The 13,012-nt window shown below is 38.2% G+C and overlaps 1 protein-coding gene across 1 annotated transcript in view; it reads left to right on the top strand.

The window, feature by feature from the left end:
- The window catches only part of LOC111330772 (stabilin-2), a 48,943-nt gene that overhangs the window by 1,563 nt on the left and 34,368 nt on the right, over positions 1-13,012 (top strand). Inside the window, exons 2-17 of the mRNA XM_088762168.1 lie at positions 1,202-1,281; positions 2,039-2,108; positions 2,813-2,917; positions 3,028-3,147; positions 5,257-5,382; positions 5,894-5,970; positions 6,887-7,020; positions 7,127-7,187; positions 8,206-8,373; positions 8,841-8,987; positions 9,232-9,369; positions 10,034-10,096; positions 10,320-10,442; positions 10,909-10,959; positions 11,525-11,605; positions 11,935-12,084. Coding sequence (XP_088618294.1) covers positions 1,202-1,281; positions 2,039-2,108; positions 2,813-2,917; positions 3,028-3,147; positions 5,257-5,382; positions 5,894-5,970; positions 6,887-7,020; positions 7,127-7,187; positions 8,206-8,373; positions 8,841-8,987; positions 9,232-9,369; positions 10,034-10,096; positions 10,320-10,442; positions 10,909-10,959; positions 11,525-11,605; positions 11,935-12,084 — 1,694 coding nt within the window. The remainder of the gene's footprint in view (positions 1-1,201; positions 1,282-2,038; positions 2,109-2,812; positions 2,918-3,027; positions 3,148-5,256; positions 5,383-5,893; positions 5,971-6,886; positions 7,021-7,126; positions 7,188-8,205; positions 8,374-8,840; positions 8,988-9,231; positions 9,370-10,033; positions 10,097-10,319; positions 10,443-10,908; positions 10,960-11,524; positions 11,606-11,934; positions 12,085-13,012) is intronic.

Here is a 13,012-nt window from a genome sequence, read left to right as displayed (position 1 = left end):
AGAAGGGACGTACAACTGAAGAGTTCAACTTACGTCAAGAACTTTATTGCCATGTCGTAATTTTTCTTTCTCGTACAAGGTAAATCGCCTTATGGCCTTGAAAACCTTACAGCTTGGGGATTGTTTATTCAACATTTTGATGGTTTTTGATGGTGGTACTCGGCGCGGTCGGCTGAAATTTTCTGTTTTGGTTGTGAGAGAAAGTTTAATTTTTTTTCCTGACTTACACTGACCTATTATTTTGGAGTGCAATGCCGTAATACTACCTCCTCAAATAAGTGCAAAAACGAGAAAAAATTTTAAGATTGTGTAAGAAAGGCAAAAACAACAACAAAAAAAAACTATCCAAACAAATTCATATGTAGTACTGTCATACCACAAATATTCTTGAAGTGATACACAACTGCATTTGAATGAAAATATTGTCAGGTGCGTGTGTCATATCAGTGATAAAGCAGAAGGAAGCAATGTAAAACTGTTTTAAAACTGAAATACACCCTTACATAAAGCTACTGACTATTCACAAATCCTCAACTCTTTGAACCCAAGAGATGACTAGCATCTAATTTCTCCTAACAATATCCCCCCTGAATCACACATTAAGGTCAGGAGAATAAAGGAAATGATCACCAACCAAAGAAGCTCTTGATTGTTAAACAAATTCTCCTTGTCAGCACCTCAGGAAATGTGTAGAGAACAGTACGGAGAATATGCAATCTGAGTTTAGGGTGTAAAGGATTAATTTTAAGAGGAATCATTAAGATCTGGTGCATGCTGTTTAACAAACAATGATGCATTAAAATCTGTTCATGTCAAATGAGAGCACATGAAATAGAAAAAACCCTACTAACTCATGAAAAAGCCTCGTGAGGATGTCTATAAATCTGATCGAAAATATTAATGACCTGTGTATAATATTGGTTGTCTGTATAGGTTATATTTGCCATTGTACCAGTCTGTAACATGCTCTTAATTTGTTATTCTACATCTACTTCTAATCCTTTAAGCAAGGACTGCCTTATCAAACATCTTTATTGTTTACATCACTTTGAGCTGTAACATGTTTATGAAAATGAAAAATGTACTTTAGAACAACTTTTGTCATGCACAATTGTCATGTATGTTGGCTTGAATGTGAAGCTCGCAACTGTAAAGTGGAGTCTTGTTTTGTGATGTGATCCATTTCCTTCTCTTTGTACAGCATGTCCTGTTGTGCCTGCATGCAGTGGGCGTGGCTCTTGTAATGACAAAGTGGGTGGTGATGGAACATGCACTTGTCAGGTGAGATTACAAATCATGATAAAGTACTCTGGCAATAAGTGGTTGCAGATCTCTGAGCCAGGTAATGAATCTGAAAGAGATTTGCATCGATATATATTATGTATATATAATTTATATAATTATAAGTTAAACATTTTCAATTATGTGTAGTTTTGCTTTTGTACTGAACCGCTTAGGAATGTTGATCATTTAATGCTTGATGTCACTTTCAGCAGGACTGACATCTTTAAGAATTCTTTTTTCCGTTGGGATTTTTTGACTGTGGAATGAATTACCTCTTAGCATAAGAGAGTCAAATACCTTGTCAATCTATCATAAGAATTTGATGGCCTTTTCTTATGATAAGTTTATAATGTAGATTTTTTCTAATGTTAAAATAATTGTATTTTTTTTAATGATATTTTTTTTTGAAATTTATTACTCAATTATTTCTCTTGATATAAGTTTGATGTGCTAATAGGTACCTTAATTTTAAAGAAGTCTTGTACTCTGTTTTAAGCCTACCTCAGACTGAGTGATTGATTGATTTAATCATCTTTGTGATTATAAAAAATTTGAAATTTGAGTAAATTAATGAAAAAACAGCTTAATATTATAAAGAGTAGCCTATATATATATATATACTAGAGAGATATAAACAAATTAAAGCAGTATTAGTAACGTAATTCCATTCACTTCATCTGGGAATTGTCATTGCTTATATTTTATTATGCCCACAATTTGTCGTTGATTAGTTTTTATCCTACTTTCATTTAAGGATGGCTATAAGGGATTTGCATGTGAGCTGTGTTGGGATTCAAACAAATTTGGTAGCTACTGCAATAAAAGTAAGTATTACAGTATTGTGTTTTCACTCTAGGATATTTGAGAGGATCCAAAACTCTAGAGTATGATATTACTTTTGGCTATTTATCCGTAATAAAGGTGCCTCTCTTTTGTCACTAAATACCTTTATTTACCCTCGGCAGTATTTCTCGCTCACAAATGTTAGTGGGGCCGAGCAAACAACTGAAACAATTAATTCAAATTAAACATAACATTATTAAGAATCCCAACTGGCCAAAGGCAAACCAGTTGCCTATTTACAAGCATAGCTGAGGATTTGAACTCGGAGCTATCCATGAAACAAATCCAGGTAGTGGTCAGGACGGGACTTGAATCTGGGAGTGGTGGATTGCAAGTCCGACATGCTGACCACTCAACCACGTTTATACCTTATTTTGATGTCATCTGTGCTGTATTACTGACAGTAGCTAAACAAACCCATGGCAACATGGAATATATGATTTTATTAAAAACTGGATCATTGGATAATAATGCAATTCAAGACTTTTTATTGGCTTAGCCATTATGGCATATCAGCCAATATACCATAATCTAATGTCTGTACATCGTAACATCCGGTCTCTTCTCATGAAATAAAGTCGAGAAGATTTGTTTAATATCTTGGGGGGTGTTTTTTTTTTTAATAAAACAATTATTCCACTCGCGCTTGTTGGAGATTTCTCATCAAGCATGCTATTTATTTTAGCCTGTCTTTGCAAACATGGGACATGTGACAGTGGATTGAATGGTACAGGACACTGCAAACCAGGCTCTTGTGTCTTAGGATATGCTGGGTCAAACTGTGATAATAGTAAGTATAGTGGCTAACCTGTGACTATGCAAATACAATTCCTTTCAGTGGAATCTATGTTAGGTTTAATTCACTCCTCCTTACAGTTATATATATTTTTTTGTTGTTAGCTTTGCCAAGATGTGACCGAAATCTTACCTGTGGAGCTAATGCCAACTGCTTCAGAGTTGAAAATATTGACACTTGTGTATGTAATCCAGGATATAGGAATGTTAGTGGTGTTTGCAAAGGTGAGGGTTTTTGGTATGCATTATTTTTTCCAGTTGAGAAAGGTTTGTAGGGTTAAAGAGGAAAATTTGAGAACTTTATCTTTGAATTTGTGTATGTAAACCAGGATATGGGAATGTTAGAAAGGGCAAGAGATTGAGACAAATGAGAGGAGGTATTTCTTTAGAAAGTGAGAGTTTATAATGAGTCACTTGGCTTGTATTAGGCTGTTTTTCTTGCTTTTTCCCCCTCTAATAAGCCACCCCCCTCTAATGAGCCACCCCCTCTAATAAGCCACCCCCATCTAATAAGCCACCCCCCTCTAATAAGCCACCCCCCTCTAATAAGCCACCCCCCTCTAATAAGCCACCCCCATCTAATAAGCCACCCCCTCTAATAAGCCACCCCCTCTAATAAGCCACCCCCTCTAATAAGCCACCCCCTCTAATAAGCCACCCCCCTCTAATAAGCCACCCCCTCTAATAAGCCACCCCCTCTAATAAGCCGCCCCCTCTAATAAGCCACCCCCCTCTAATAAGCCACCCCCCTCTAATAAGCCGCCCCCTCTAATAAGCCGCCCCCTCTAATAAGCCATCCCCCTCTAATAAGCCACCCCCATCTAATAAGCCACCCCCATCTAATAAGCCACCCCCTCTAATAAGCCACCCCCCTCTAATAAGCCATCCCCCTCTAATACGCCACCCCCCTCTAATAAGCCACCCTCTTTAATAAGCCATCCCCCTCTAATAAGCCACCCCCCTCTAATAAGCCATCCCCCTTTAATAAGCCACCCCCCCAATAAGCCACCCCCTTTAATAAGCCACCACCCTCTAATGAGCCACCCCCCTCTAATAAGCCACCCCCCTCTAATAAGCCACCCCCTCTAATCCTCTAATAAGCCACCCCCCTCTAATAGGCCACCCCCCTCTAATAAGCCACCCCCCTCTAATAAGCCATCCCCCTTTAATAAGCCACCCCCCTAATAAGCCACCCCCTTTAATAAGCCACCACCCTCTAATAAGCCACCCCCCTCTAATAAGCCACCCCCCTAATAAGCCACCCCCTTTAATAAGCCACCACCCTCTAATAAGCCACCCCCCTCTAATAAGCCACCCCCCTCTAATAAGCCACCCCCCTCTAATAAGCCACCCCCCTCTAATAAGCCACCCCCCTCTAATAAGCCATCCCCCTTTAATAAGCCACTCCCCCTAATAAGCCACCCCCTTTAATAAGCCACCGCCCTCTAATAAGCCACCCCCCTCTAATAAGCCACCCCCCTCTAATAAGCCACCCCCCTCTAATAAGCCATCCCCCTCTAATAAGCCACTCCCCCTAATAAGCCACCCCCTTTAATAAGCCACCGCCCTCTAATAAGCCACCCCCCTCTAATAAGCCATCTCCCTTTAATAAGCCACTCCCCCAAATAAGCCACCCCCTTTAATAAGCCACCGCCCTCTAATAAGCCACCCCCCTCTAATAAGCCACCCCCCTCTAATAAGCCACCCCCATCTAATAAGCCACCCCCCTCTAATAAGCCACCCCCTCTAATAAGCCACCCCCTCTAATAAGTGACCCCCTCTAATAAGCCAACCCCCTCTAATAAGCCACCCCCTCTAATAAGCCCCTCCCTATAGAGGAAGAAGTTTATTAAGCCCCCCCCTCTATTAAGCCCTCCCACCCCTCCCCCTCAAAAAACAAAAATTTAAAATAACACTCCGTGTCAGTAAGTATGATGAATTTATTCAAGTACTGTAATTTAAGTTTGTCATATAAAATTGATCATGGTGATTGATTGATTGATGTTATCATGTTGGCATCAATAGAATATGGAATAAGGAAATTATACAGCGATACTAAAAATATAACATGGCTAAACAAGGTCCTGATTGAGTGAGTTAGATCATAAAATTGAGTTCTTTACTGACTTCTTTACTGAGGTCTAAATTAATAACCCCCCTCTATACTGCCCTCCTCTAATAAGCCACGCCCTGGAGGGGGCTGGCCGGGGGCTTATTAGAGGATTTATGGTAAGTATATAGTTTGCATATGTCACTGACAGAAAAAATAATTCTTCAAATTGTTTGAAGTACTTTTTTACCTTGGTTTTAACCTACCTACCTTGTTGCCTTTAGCAATAAATCCTTGCCAGGATGGTTCCCATGGTTGCCATAGTAATGCTGACTGCTTCTACCTAAGGCCAGGCAAGAATAATTGCACCTGTGCTGCAGGTTATACAGGAGATGGAACAGTTTGCATTGGTATGATAATGTTGAATACTGATTGTGTATAAAAGCTTTTGAAAATCATTGTGTAGTGTTCTTAAACAGGTAGAACAAATTTTGAAGTCTGAATAACCCTTTCACTAGTTTTAATGATTGGTTGGTAAAAGCTAGAGAAGAACTCTTTTCATGGACTACTATGTAGGGAAGTAAGAGAGACATGCCACAAGGGTAAAAAGGACCTTTACAATTGTTTGTGCAGAAGGAGATCGAGCTAGAATTTAAGTTTTGTACAGTTTAGTCAAGTGGTGAAGTTTTTTGTTTTTTCACCTCAACAATATAAACCTCAAAATCAATTGAGCCAAATCCAACATTTTATATGTGGGAAAGTAAAGAACTAGGTTTGAAAACACCATAAACTGGAAAATCAGTATACAATTTCTCACAGTACATGAAATTTCCCCAGAGGAAAGAATTGAGAAATTATTTTGTATCTATTTCCAATTACTACTTATCCTTTAGCTACTGAATTTTTGCTCCATTTTTTCAGCTATAGACCCGTGCCAGAGGAACAATGGTGGCTGTCCATCCAGTTCTACTCAATGTAATTTCCTACAACCTGGAAAGGTATATTGACTGAAAAACTTAGAAACGTGAACTATGCCATTCAGTGTTCTGTAATGTTTGGTAAATTTAAACTCAGTCATCAACAATTAATGAGCTTGAAGAGGATGCTATTTAGAAATAAAGAAAACCCCTTCAGGCAGCTTGTATGTTGGTTGATAATATATGTTTGCTGCTGGGAGATTGTCCAAGAAAATCAATAATTGTCCGAGAAGCAGAGCTTTGAGGAGGTTGGTGAGCTTATGGCAGATGAACGTGAAACTCACAAGGTGGATTTTTTCCACTGCATGGCTTTGTTTCTCTTCTGTGAAAACAATCGGAGGACAAGTATCAATGCAGACTGGGTTTTTAACTGTGGGATAAGTAATTTTACACCATTTGACATAAAGTAGCCTGAACTACAACATCACACACACACACACACACACACACACACCCACACACACACACACACACACACACACACACACACACACACACACACACACACACACACACACACACAGAAAAAGTGACTGTGTATTGTTAATTCTCCCCTCTAGTTGCTACACATTTGATCTAATTGTTAATTCTCCCCTCTAGTTGCTACACATTTCCTTGTAAATTAGTTACAAGAATTTGGTGTTAGATAAAGATAATTGTAAGGTTGGGTATTCTCATTACATGTTTGCCAGATAATTTATGGATATTATAGGGAGAAGTTACAGGTTAATCACTTTTGGGAGTTAAAGGGTTAAGTTTAACTTACTTTAAATATATATTAGGTGACTGGCCTTGTAGAAGTTTGATGGACCAATGTCTTATCACATATTTGACCCAACAGCACAATGTCTTAAAGTTGAAGTGACTTTAAATTTGCACAAATATAATTTATACTATAATTTGATTAATCACATGAAAAATTTGTTTGCACTTTTAGAGTAACTGTAGCTGTCTTTTTGGATATGAAAACTACACCAATGGGGCTGGCTGTGCACTCATTGATCTCTGTAAAAATGGCAGTGGATGTGACATGAATGCAAACTGCTCAATGGAGGCACCTGGAGTGAAGAGGTTTGGATCATGTTCTTGTTAAAGGCTTGTGTGGAACCTAAGAGTGTCTGTGTCTCATTACTTTTTTTCAATTAATAACAGTTGTTTCCTATAACTTTTTTTTTAGATGTGATTGTAAGACTGGATATAGAGGAAATGGTACCACATGTTATGGTAATATTCTCCAGGTGAGTGTTCTGCTGGTACAAAATAGGGATAATATAACTTACAAATCAAAGAAACATGTGTTTCAATCCTTCATAGCTCAATTGGTTAGAGCACCGGATTGTGTTGTGCGGGAGGTCAAGGGTTCGAGCCCCAGCCGGATCAATACTCATGGTCTTAAAATAACTGAGGAGAATTTGCTACCTTTCTATAATCAAGAAATGGATAGATATTCTAGTCTTCTTGGATAAGGATGAATAAACCATATGTCCCGTCTCCTGCAGGGTTAGGGGTAGGAGATGTTAATTTCCCACACACGAGATTACCGTGTGGTGGATGTCCTCCCCTGGGTGGGTGTTAGCCCTGAAAAGCCCCTATGGGGAGTGGTGAATTAACCTATGTATGTAATGTAACCTATGTAAAGCGCATCAAGGCAATCAAAACTGATCAACGATGACCAGATTTGATTTAAGGGGAATATTTTGAATTATAGATTGCTTGTCTCTGGTTTTCTTTTTTTAAATAGAACTACATCACCGTCTGCAAGAGAGAAATCCAGTGTGATATCACTCCTTTAATTTCTTCCTATTACAGCCACCTCTCTTCCACAGTCATTAACCTCCTTCCCCTCGGTAGTTTTTGTAGAGAGGTGTGGCAATCTTTAGAGGTGCAGTGGCTCAGCAGCTGGGTGGGGTTCTTGGGTGTAGGTACCCCTTTGTGCGATGATTTTTTGAAATCAACAGTATACAAACTTGATACTTCAATTTTGCGACAATGTGCAAATATGGATAATCTACACTGCATAAATTTTTAGTCTTCTCTTGGTTAGATACTTCCTTTGCCTGTTCTTTTTACTACATGAATGTGAATATGAAGCCACATGTACACAGGGTATAGAGAAGGGGTTTAAGTCCCTCGTAAGCCTCACACAAGTTTGCAACTGTTACCTCCCTCTGCACCCTTTGAAAAAGACCATGCAGCCCCTATCCTGATCTGTGCAGTACAATTTATGAGCTAAAACATGTGTTCTTGTGATTGCAGAGGGTAAAAGACCTGAACTTGGATGGCCCAGATGGACTCAAGGGACAGCTGACCACAGCTATTGATTTGCTGACAGGTTCATTTATGCACTCGGCTCTTTCTGGAGCAGGTCCATTTACTCTTTTTGTAATGGTGAACAGTGCATTTTCAAATCTCACACAAGAAGAGGTAATAATTTTTACGGAAAAGAGGTACATGCAATAGTTTTATAGTACCGGTAAATAAAAATAATTGTAAGGTGCTCCTGTGAAAACAGGTCGAATTGGACATATTGCTGTTTCAAGATTAACTAGTGTCTCAAAAGGATTTTCAAAAGTGGGAACAATGGAAGAGAATTATTTTGCACAATCATGCAGTAGAGAAATTCACAGGGTGCACAATTGTTTCCTAAATTCATGCTTCAGTAGCTAGACTAATTGGTGGTATCTGTAGTCTGAACAGATCATTCTGTTGCAGCTTTGAAATTGTGGCAAATTAATTTGATTTGTACAAAATCTGATGTCAATTTATACTGCCAGTAACCCTTTTTTAGTGGAAACCCTTTGCCAGAAGGTAAAAGCTAATTGGCCTTATTTCCCCAGGGAAAGGACCTGTCTTGCATCTTACTCACTGACACATTTTTGCTTCATCCTCAGCTGAGTGAGCTATTGGCAAACAAAGACATGGCGTCACATTTTGTCAGTCGACACTTAGTGGCTGCTGATTTAGACTCCACATTGTTGAAAAAGTACAAAAAAGTTACAACACTACAGGGGATTGATGCAAGCATCTCAGAATACCAGGTTAAAAGTTATAAATTAAATTAATGCATGCATGGATACTTTAAATGGATGTAAGTAAGCATATGGTCTTTTTAAAAACCATCTTTTTGTATTTGAAATTGAAAGAACTGATAAGATGTTTTAATTTGTGACTTGATACCAGAGTCTGCATCTACCTCTACTGTCTTTCTCTAGTTGACAACTGTTTAGTGCTTTTCTGATCATTAATATCATCTTTATCACTGTTATTTACTGTTATTTACAGAATGTCATGTACTTAAAACTGGACAACCAGCCTGTAAATGCATCAGTGCTATTCCGTGATTTGTTAGCTGGTAATGGGATGATTCATGTCATTGACAAGATTATGTGGCATGTCGGAGATTATCAAGAAACAAGCTCTGTAAGTTTTCATTAGTTGCCCAAAAGACTCTGGAGAACTTGTTTTACTTAATTAAAAGTTAAACTTAGAACTGACTCTCCTCAACAAGAGTCGACAAATTGCCAGCACCTTACAAAGTACTTTCAATTAATTAACGAAAATTAAGATATGAGAGTGACCCACATTACATGTAACATTACACAGATGGATAAAAACCAACCAATCATGAATCAATTTGAATATATCAACAAAGTTGAAATGGTAAATTGGCCACCATAATGATTACAAAAGCTGACGTTTCAAGCGTTAGCCCTTCGTCGGAGCGAATAGAGGAATTGTGGGTTGTGTGTGCTTTTAAAGGCAGAAAATGGAGCTACGTTATTGGTTTTTCTGCCTTTAAAAGCACACACAACCCACAATTCCTCAATTCGCTCCGACGAAGGGCTAACGCTCGAAACGTCAGCTTTTGTAATCATTACGGTGGCCAATTTACCATTTCAACTTTGTTGATATATTCAAATTATTTCGTTACTCCCACTGACGCAGCCCCAAACAGTTTCTTTCGAAACTAATCAGCCTTCAATCATGAATCAGTTGAGTCTTAATTACCCACTAGTTAACATCATTTCCAAAAAAGACCAGTCACACTGTAATGATTCATTTACCACTTTGTGTTCTCTTCTAGAAATCATTGCTTCAGGTCCTTTGGGCACAAAGTAGATTTTCAATTTTTGCCTCACTTTTACAGGTAGGTTGAAAATGAATGAGATGAAAGCTCTTGGTTGGTTAATGTTTCTAGCTTGAAAAAAAATGAATGACAGATTTAGAAATGGTGATTTAACTTGATTTGTTGATTTGTTTATCTTTTGGCAAGTAGTAAATTTTCTGCTCTATACTTGACAAATGGCCATGACTGAAATGTTCTGTTGTTGTGACCTAAATGTGGATGTTAATTTTTTTTTTTTTACCAGTCATCTGAAATTGCTGCAGAATTGAGTGGTTTGGGGGCTTCCCTGACCATTTTGGTGCCAGTAAATTCTGCTTTTGACAAGATTGACAATGGTACCATGAGGTTTTTGACCAGCACGGATGTGGTATGGATAATATTAAATTAAGAGGTCTTATATAGCTTAGTACAAGATATACAGAAAAACCCTCACGTTTTAAGAAAATGGCAATTTTGACAATGTGAGAAAGTAGGGTATCATGTTGGTTGGTTTTCTCACTTTATAGGTTTATTAATAAATTAATACTCCTTGAAGTTTCTATACCATGTGGTTTTCCGTATGCATATCCTTTAGTTCATTAAAATTCTGGTTGTTCATTCAGTGAAGTGGGCAAACAACAAATACTTTGCTTTACTCCTGAAAAAAAGAGAACCAGGGATACAGAGAGAACAAGGCAAATTATTAACTGAAAGAAAACATGTGTCTCTCAGTCTGAAACTCAATCTGTGGTCTTCACTCAAGTAGCTTGACTTTAATATTGAGGTATCCATAGGGATTTTACATGCTCTACCCAGCACATCATATGACCTAATTGCATTTAATTTTTTTATAGGGAAGGAGAAAATTGAAGTCACTTTTAAGAAACCATATTCTCACAGGAAAGGTTTGTCTCTGCCAAAATTGTTCATGCACAGCATTAATAATCTGCTATAGTTTATTACATTAAAGATAAAGGGAAAAGTTTTGCATCCTCTTTCATTTGAAGAAACCATTAAACAAGGGTTCCTGGGTGTTACCACGTTCAACTGAAGGAAACCATCTCTTTGGCTGGTAGTATCGATCCCTGTGTACACAAGTTGGGTACATTTTTCCCACCAATAATGTAGCTGATCCATTTTCGGCCTTTAAAAGCACACACAACCCACAATTCCTCTATTCGCTCTGACAAAGGGCTAACACTCGAAACGTCAGCTTTTGTAATCGTTAGGTGGCCAATTTACCATTTCAACTTTGTTGACATATCCAAATTATTTCATTACCCCCACCGACGCAGCCCCAAACAGTTTCTTTTGAAACTATCAGCCTTTATACATTTTTGCGTGATCTTGTGAGGCAGTAGTTTAGTGAGAACACCCAAAGTTAACTTTCAGCATGTGCAAGGTGAGTTATTCAGGAAGATCCTCAGCACTGACACCAACAGTATAGCTAATGACTGTTTTCTTCTTCAGATTGCAGTTTTAGACTTGATTTACAGTGGCAAAGTTATTTCAGTAGAGGGAGAATCATTAACAGTCAAAGTAACTTCCACAGTAAGAACAATGTTTTACTTGTTTCCTAATGGGCCTCTTTTAATTCACCCCTTTTGATTCTGAAACTGCCAATTAACTGACATGTATTATGCATGTGTTTTTTCCCTTATGGATTCCTCCCTGGCAAATAACAAACTGGTCTATATTTATTAACTCCAGAAATTTGCAATTCAATTGGCATTTAGCCTAAGGGGGGAGTGGCAATGTCCTCTGGATGAGCTTCAACAGTACTGGGTCCCTTAACATCACCTTGTAAAACCTTTAGTGGAATCTGTAGCAGGTTGTGGCATGACGTTTTAATTACTAATACTTAATGCATTGCTCTTCAGGGTCGTATTGTTGTGGATGAGGATTCTGTCATCACAGAATCAAGTGTTCTTGTCAGTGATGGTATACTTCATGTGACAGATAACCTTATTATCCCTGATGATATTGAGCCTCTGTTGCCAAGATATTGCAATGGACAGAAATTCAGAAATGTTAGTAGTTGATATGTTTGGATACATAGACCGTTTAACCATTTCATGCTTACTGGGATATCAGTTGATATATCAGTGGAGAGTGGGGCAGTTACTTGAGTTACTTGAGGGTTGACACTTAATTGGCCAACACTTGGTCCATAGTTGGTTGACACGAGGTCCATAAGTCAGCCGAAGCTGGCCAATACCTAGTCAAGACTTGGTTGTTATTTGGTCAACTTGGTTGGTTGATAGTTGATGGTCGATATCCCAACCAATATATCAACTGACTATATCAACAAAGTAATGGCCAAATAATGACTGACTATTGGCCAAGTTTGAGTGTTGACTGTTTATCGACTGAGTCTTGACCAAGTATCGGCCAAGTGTCAACTGAGGGTATGGTCGACTGAGTGATATTGGTCTAGTATCCATTAATTGACTCTTGAGTGATGTATTTATCAATATACGGGTTGAGAGCACCTACAGAAACATGATTGGACCAACCTGTATTATCGGACATCTCACAAATGAATGTAGACTTATTCATCTCAAGTTTTCAAAACTGTCAATTTAAATGTGTCTCACAGCGTCCTATCCTGACTTTGGGAAAGGCAAGTAAAGTCTCATTGTAACCGTCGTGAAGACTTCCAAATGTTTTTAGTCTTTATCATCCATATGTTATTGTTTAAGATGAGACAACAATTAAAACTGAATTATTGTGCTATGCGAATAGGCATCATGGTTCTAGTCACAATGAAGTTGTATTTATTGGATCAGAAATGCTATAAATTTAATTCTTTAACATGTGTCTGCTCTTCTGACATTTTGGCACACATAGTTGTGTTTGCTTTCTTAGGAGTTTGTGTAATTTATACACCTCATGGCCAAAGAGAGATAGTCTGTGATTTGAGTGACTCTATCATGATCTAGAATAGAATCCTATGGA

This window comes from Stylophora pistillata, chromosome 5 (assembly GCF_964205215.1).
Source record: "Stylophora pistillata chromosome 5, jaStyPist1.2, whole genome shotgun sequence".
Lineage (NCBI taxonomy): Eukaryota > Metazoa > Cnidaria > Anthozoa > Scleractinia > Pocilloporidae > Stylophora > Stylophora pistillata.
The sequence above is the reverse complement of the archived record's forward strand: the minus strand, read 5'-3'. Positions and strand labels throughout refer to the sequence as shown.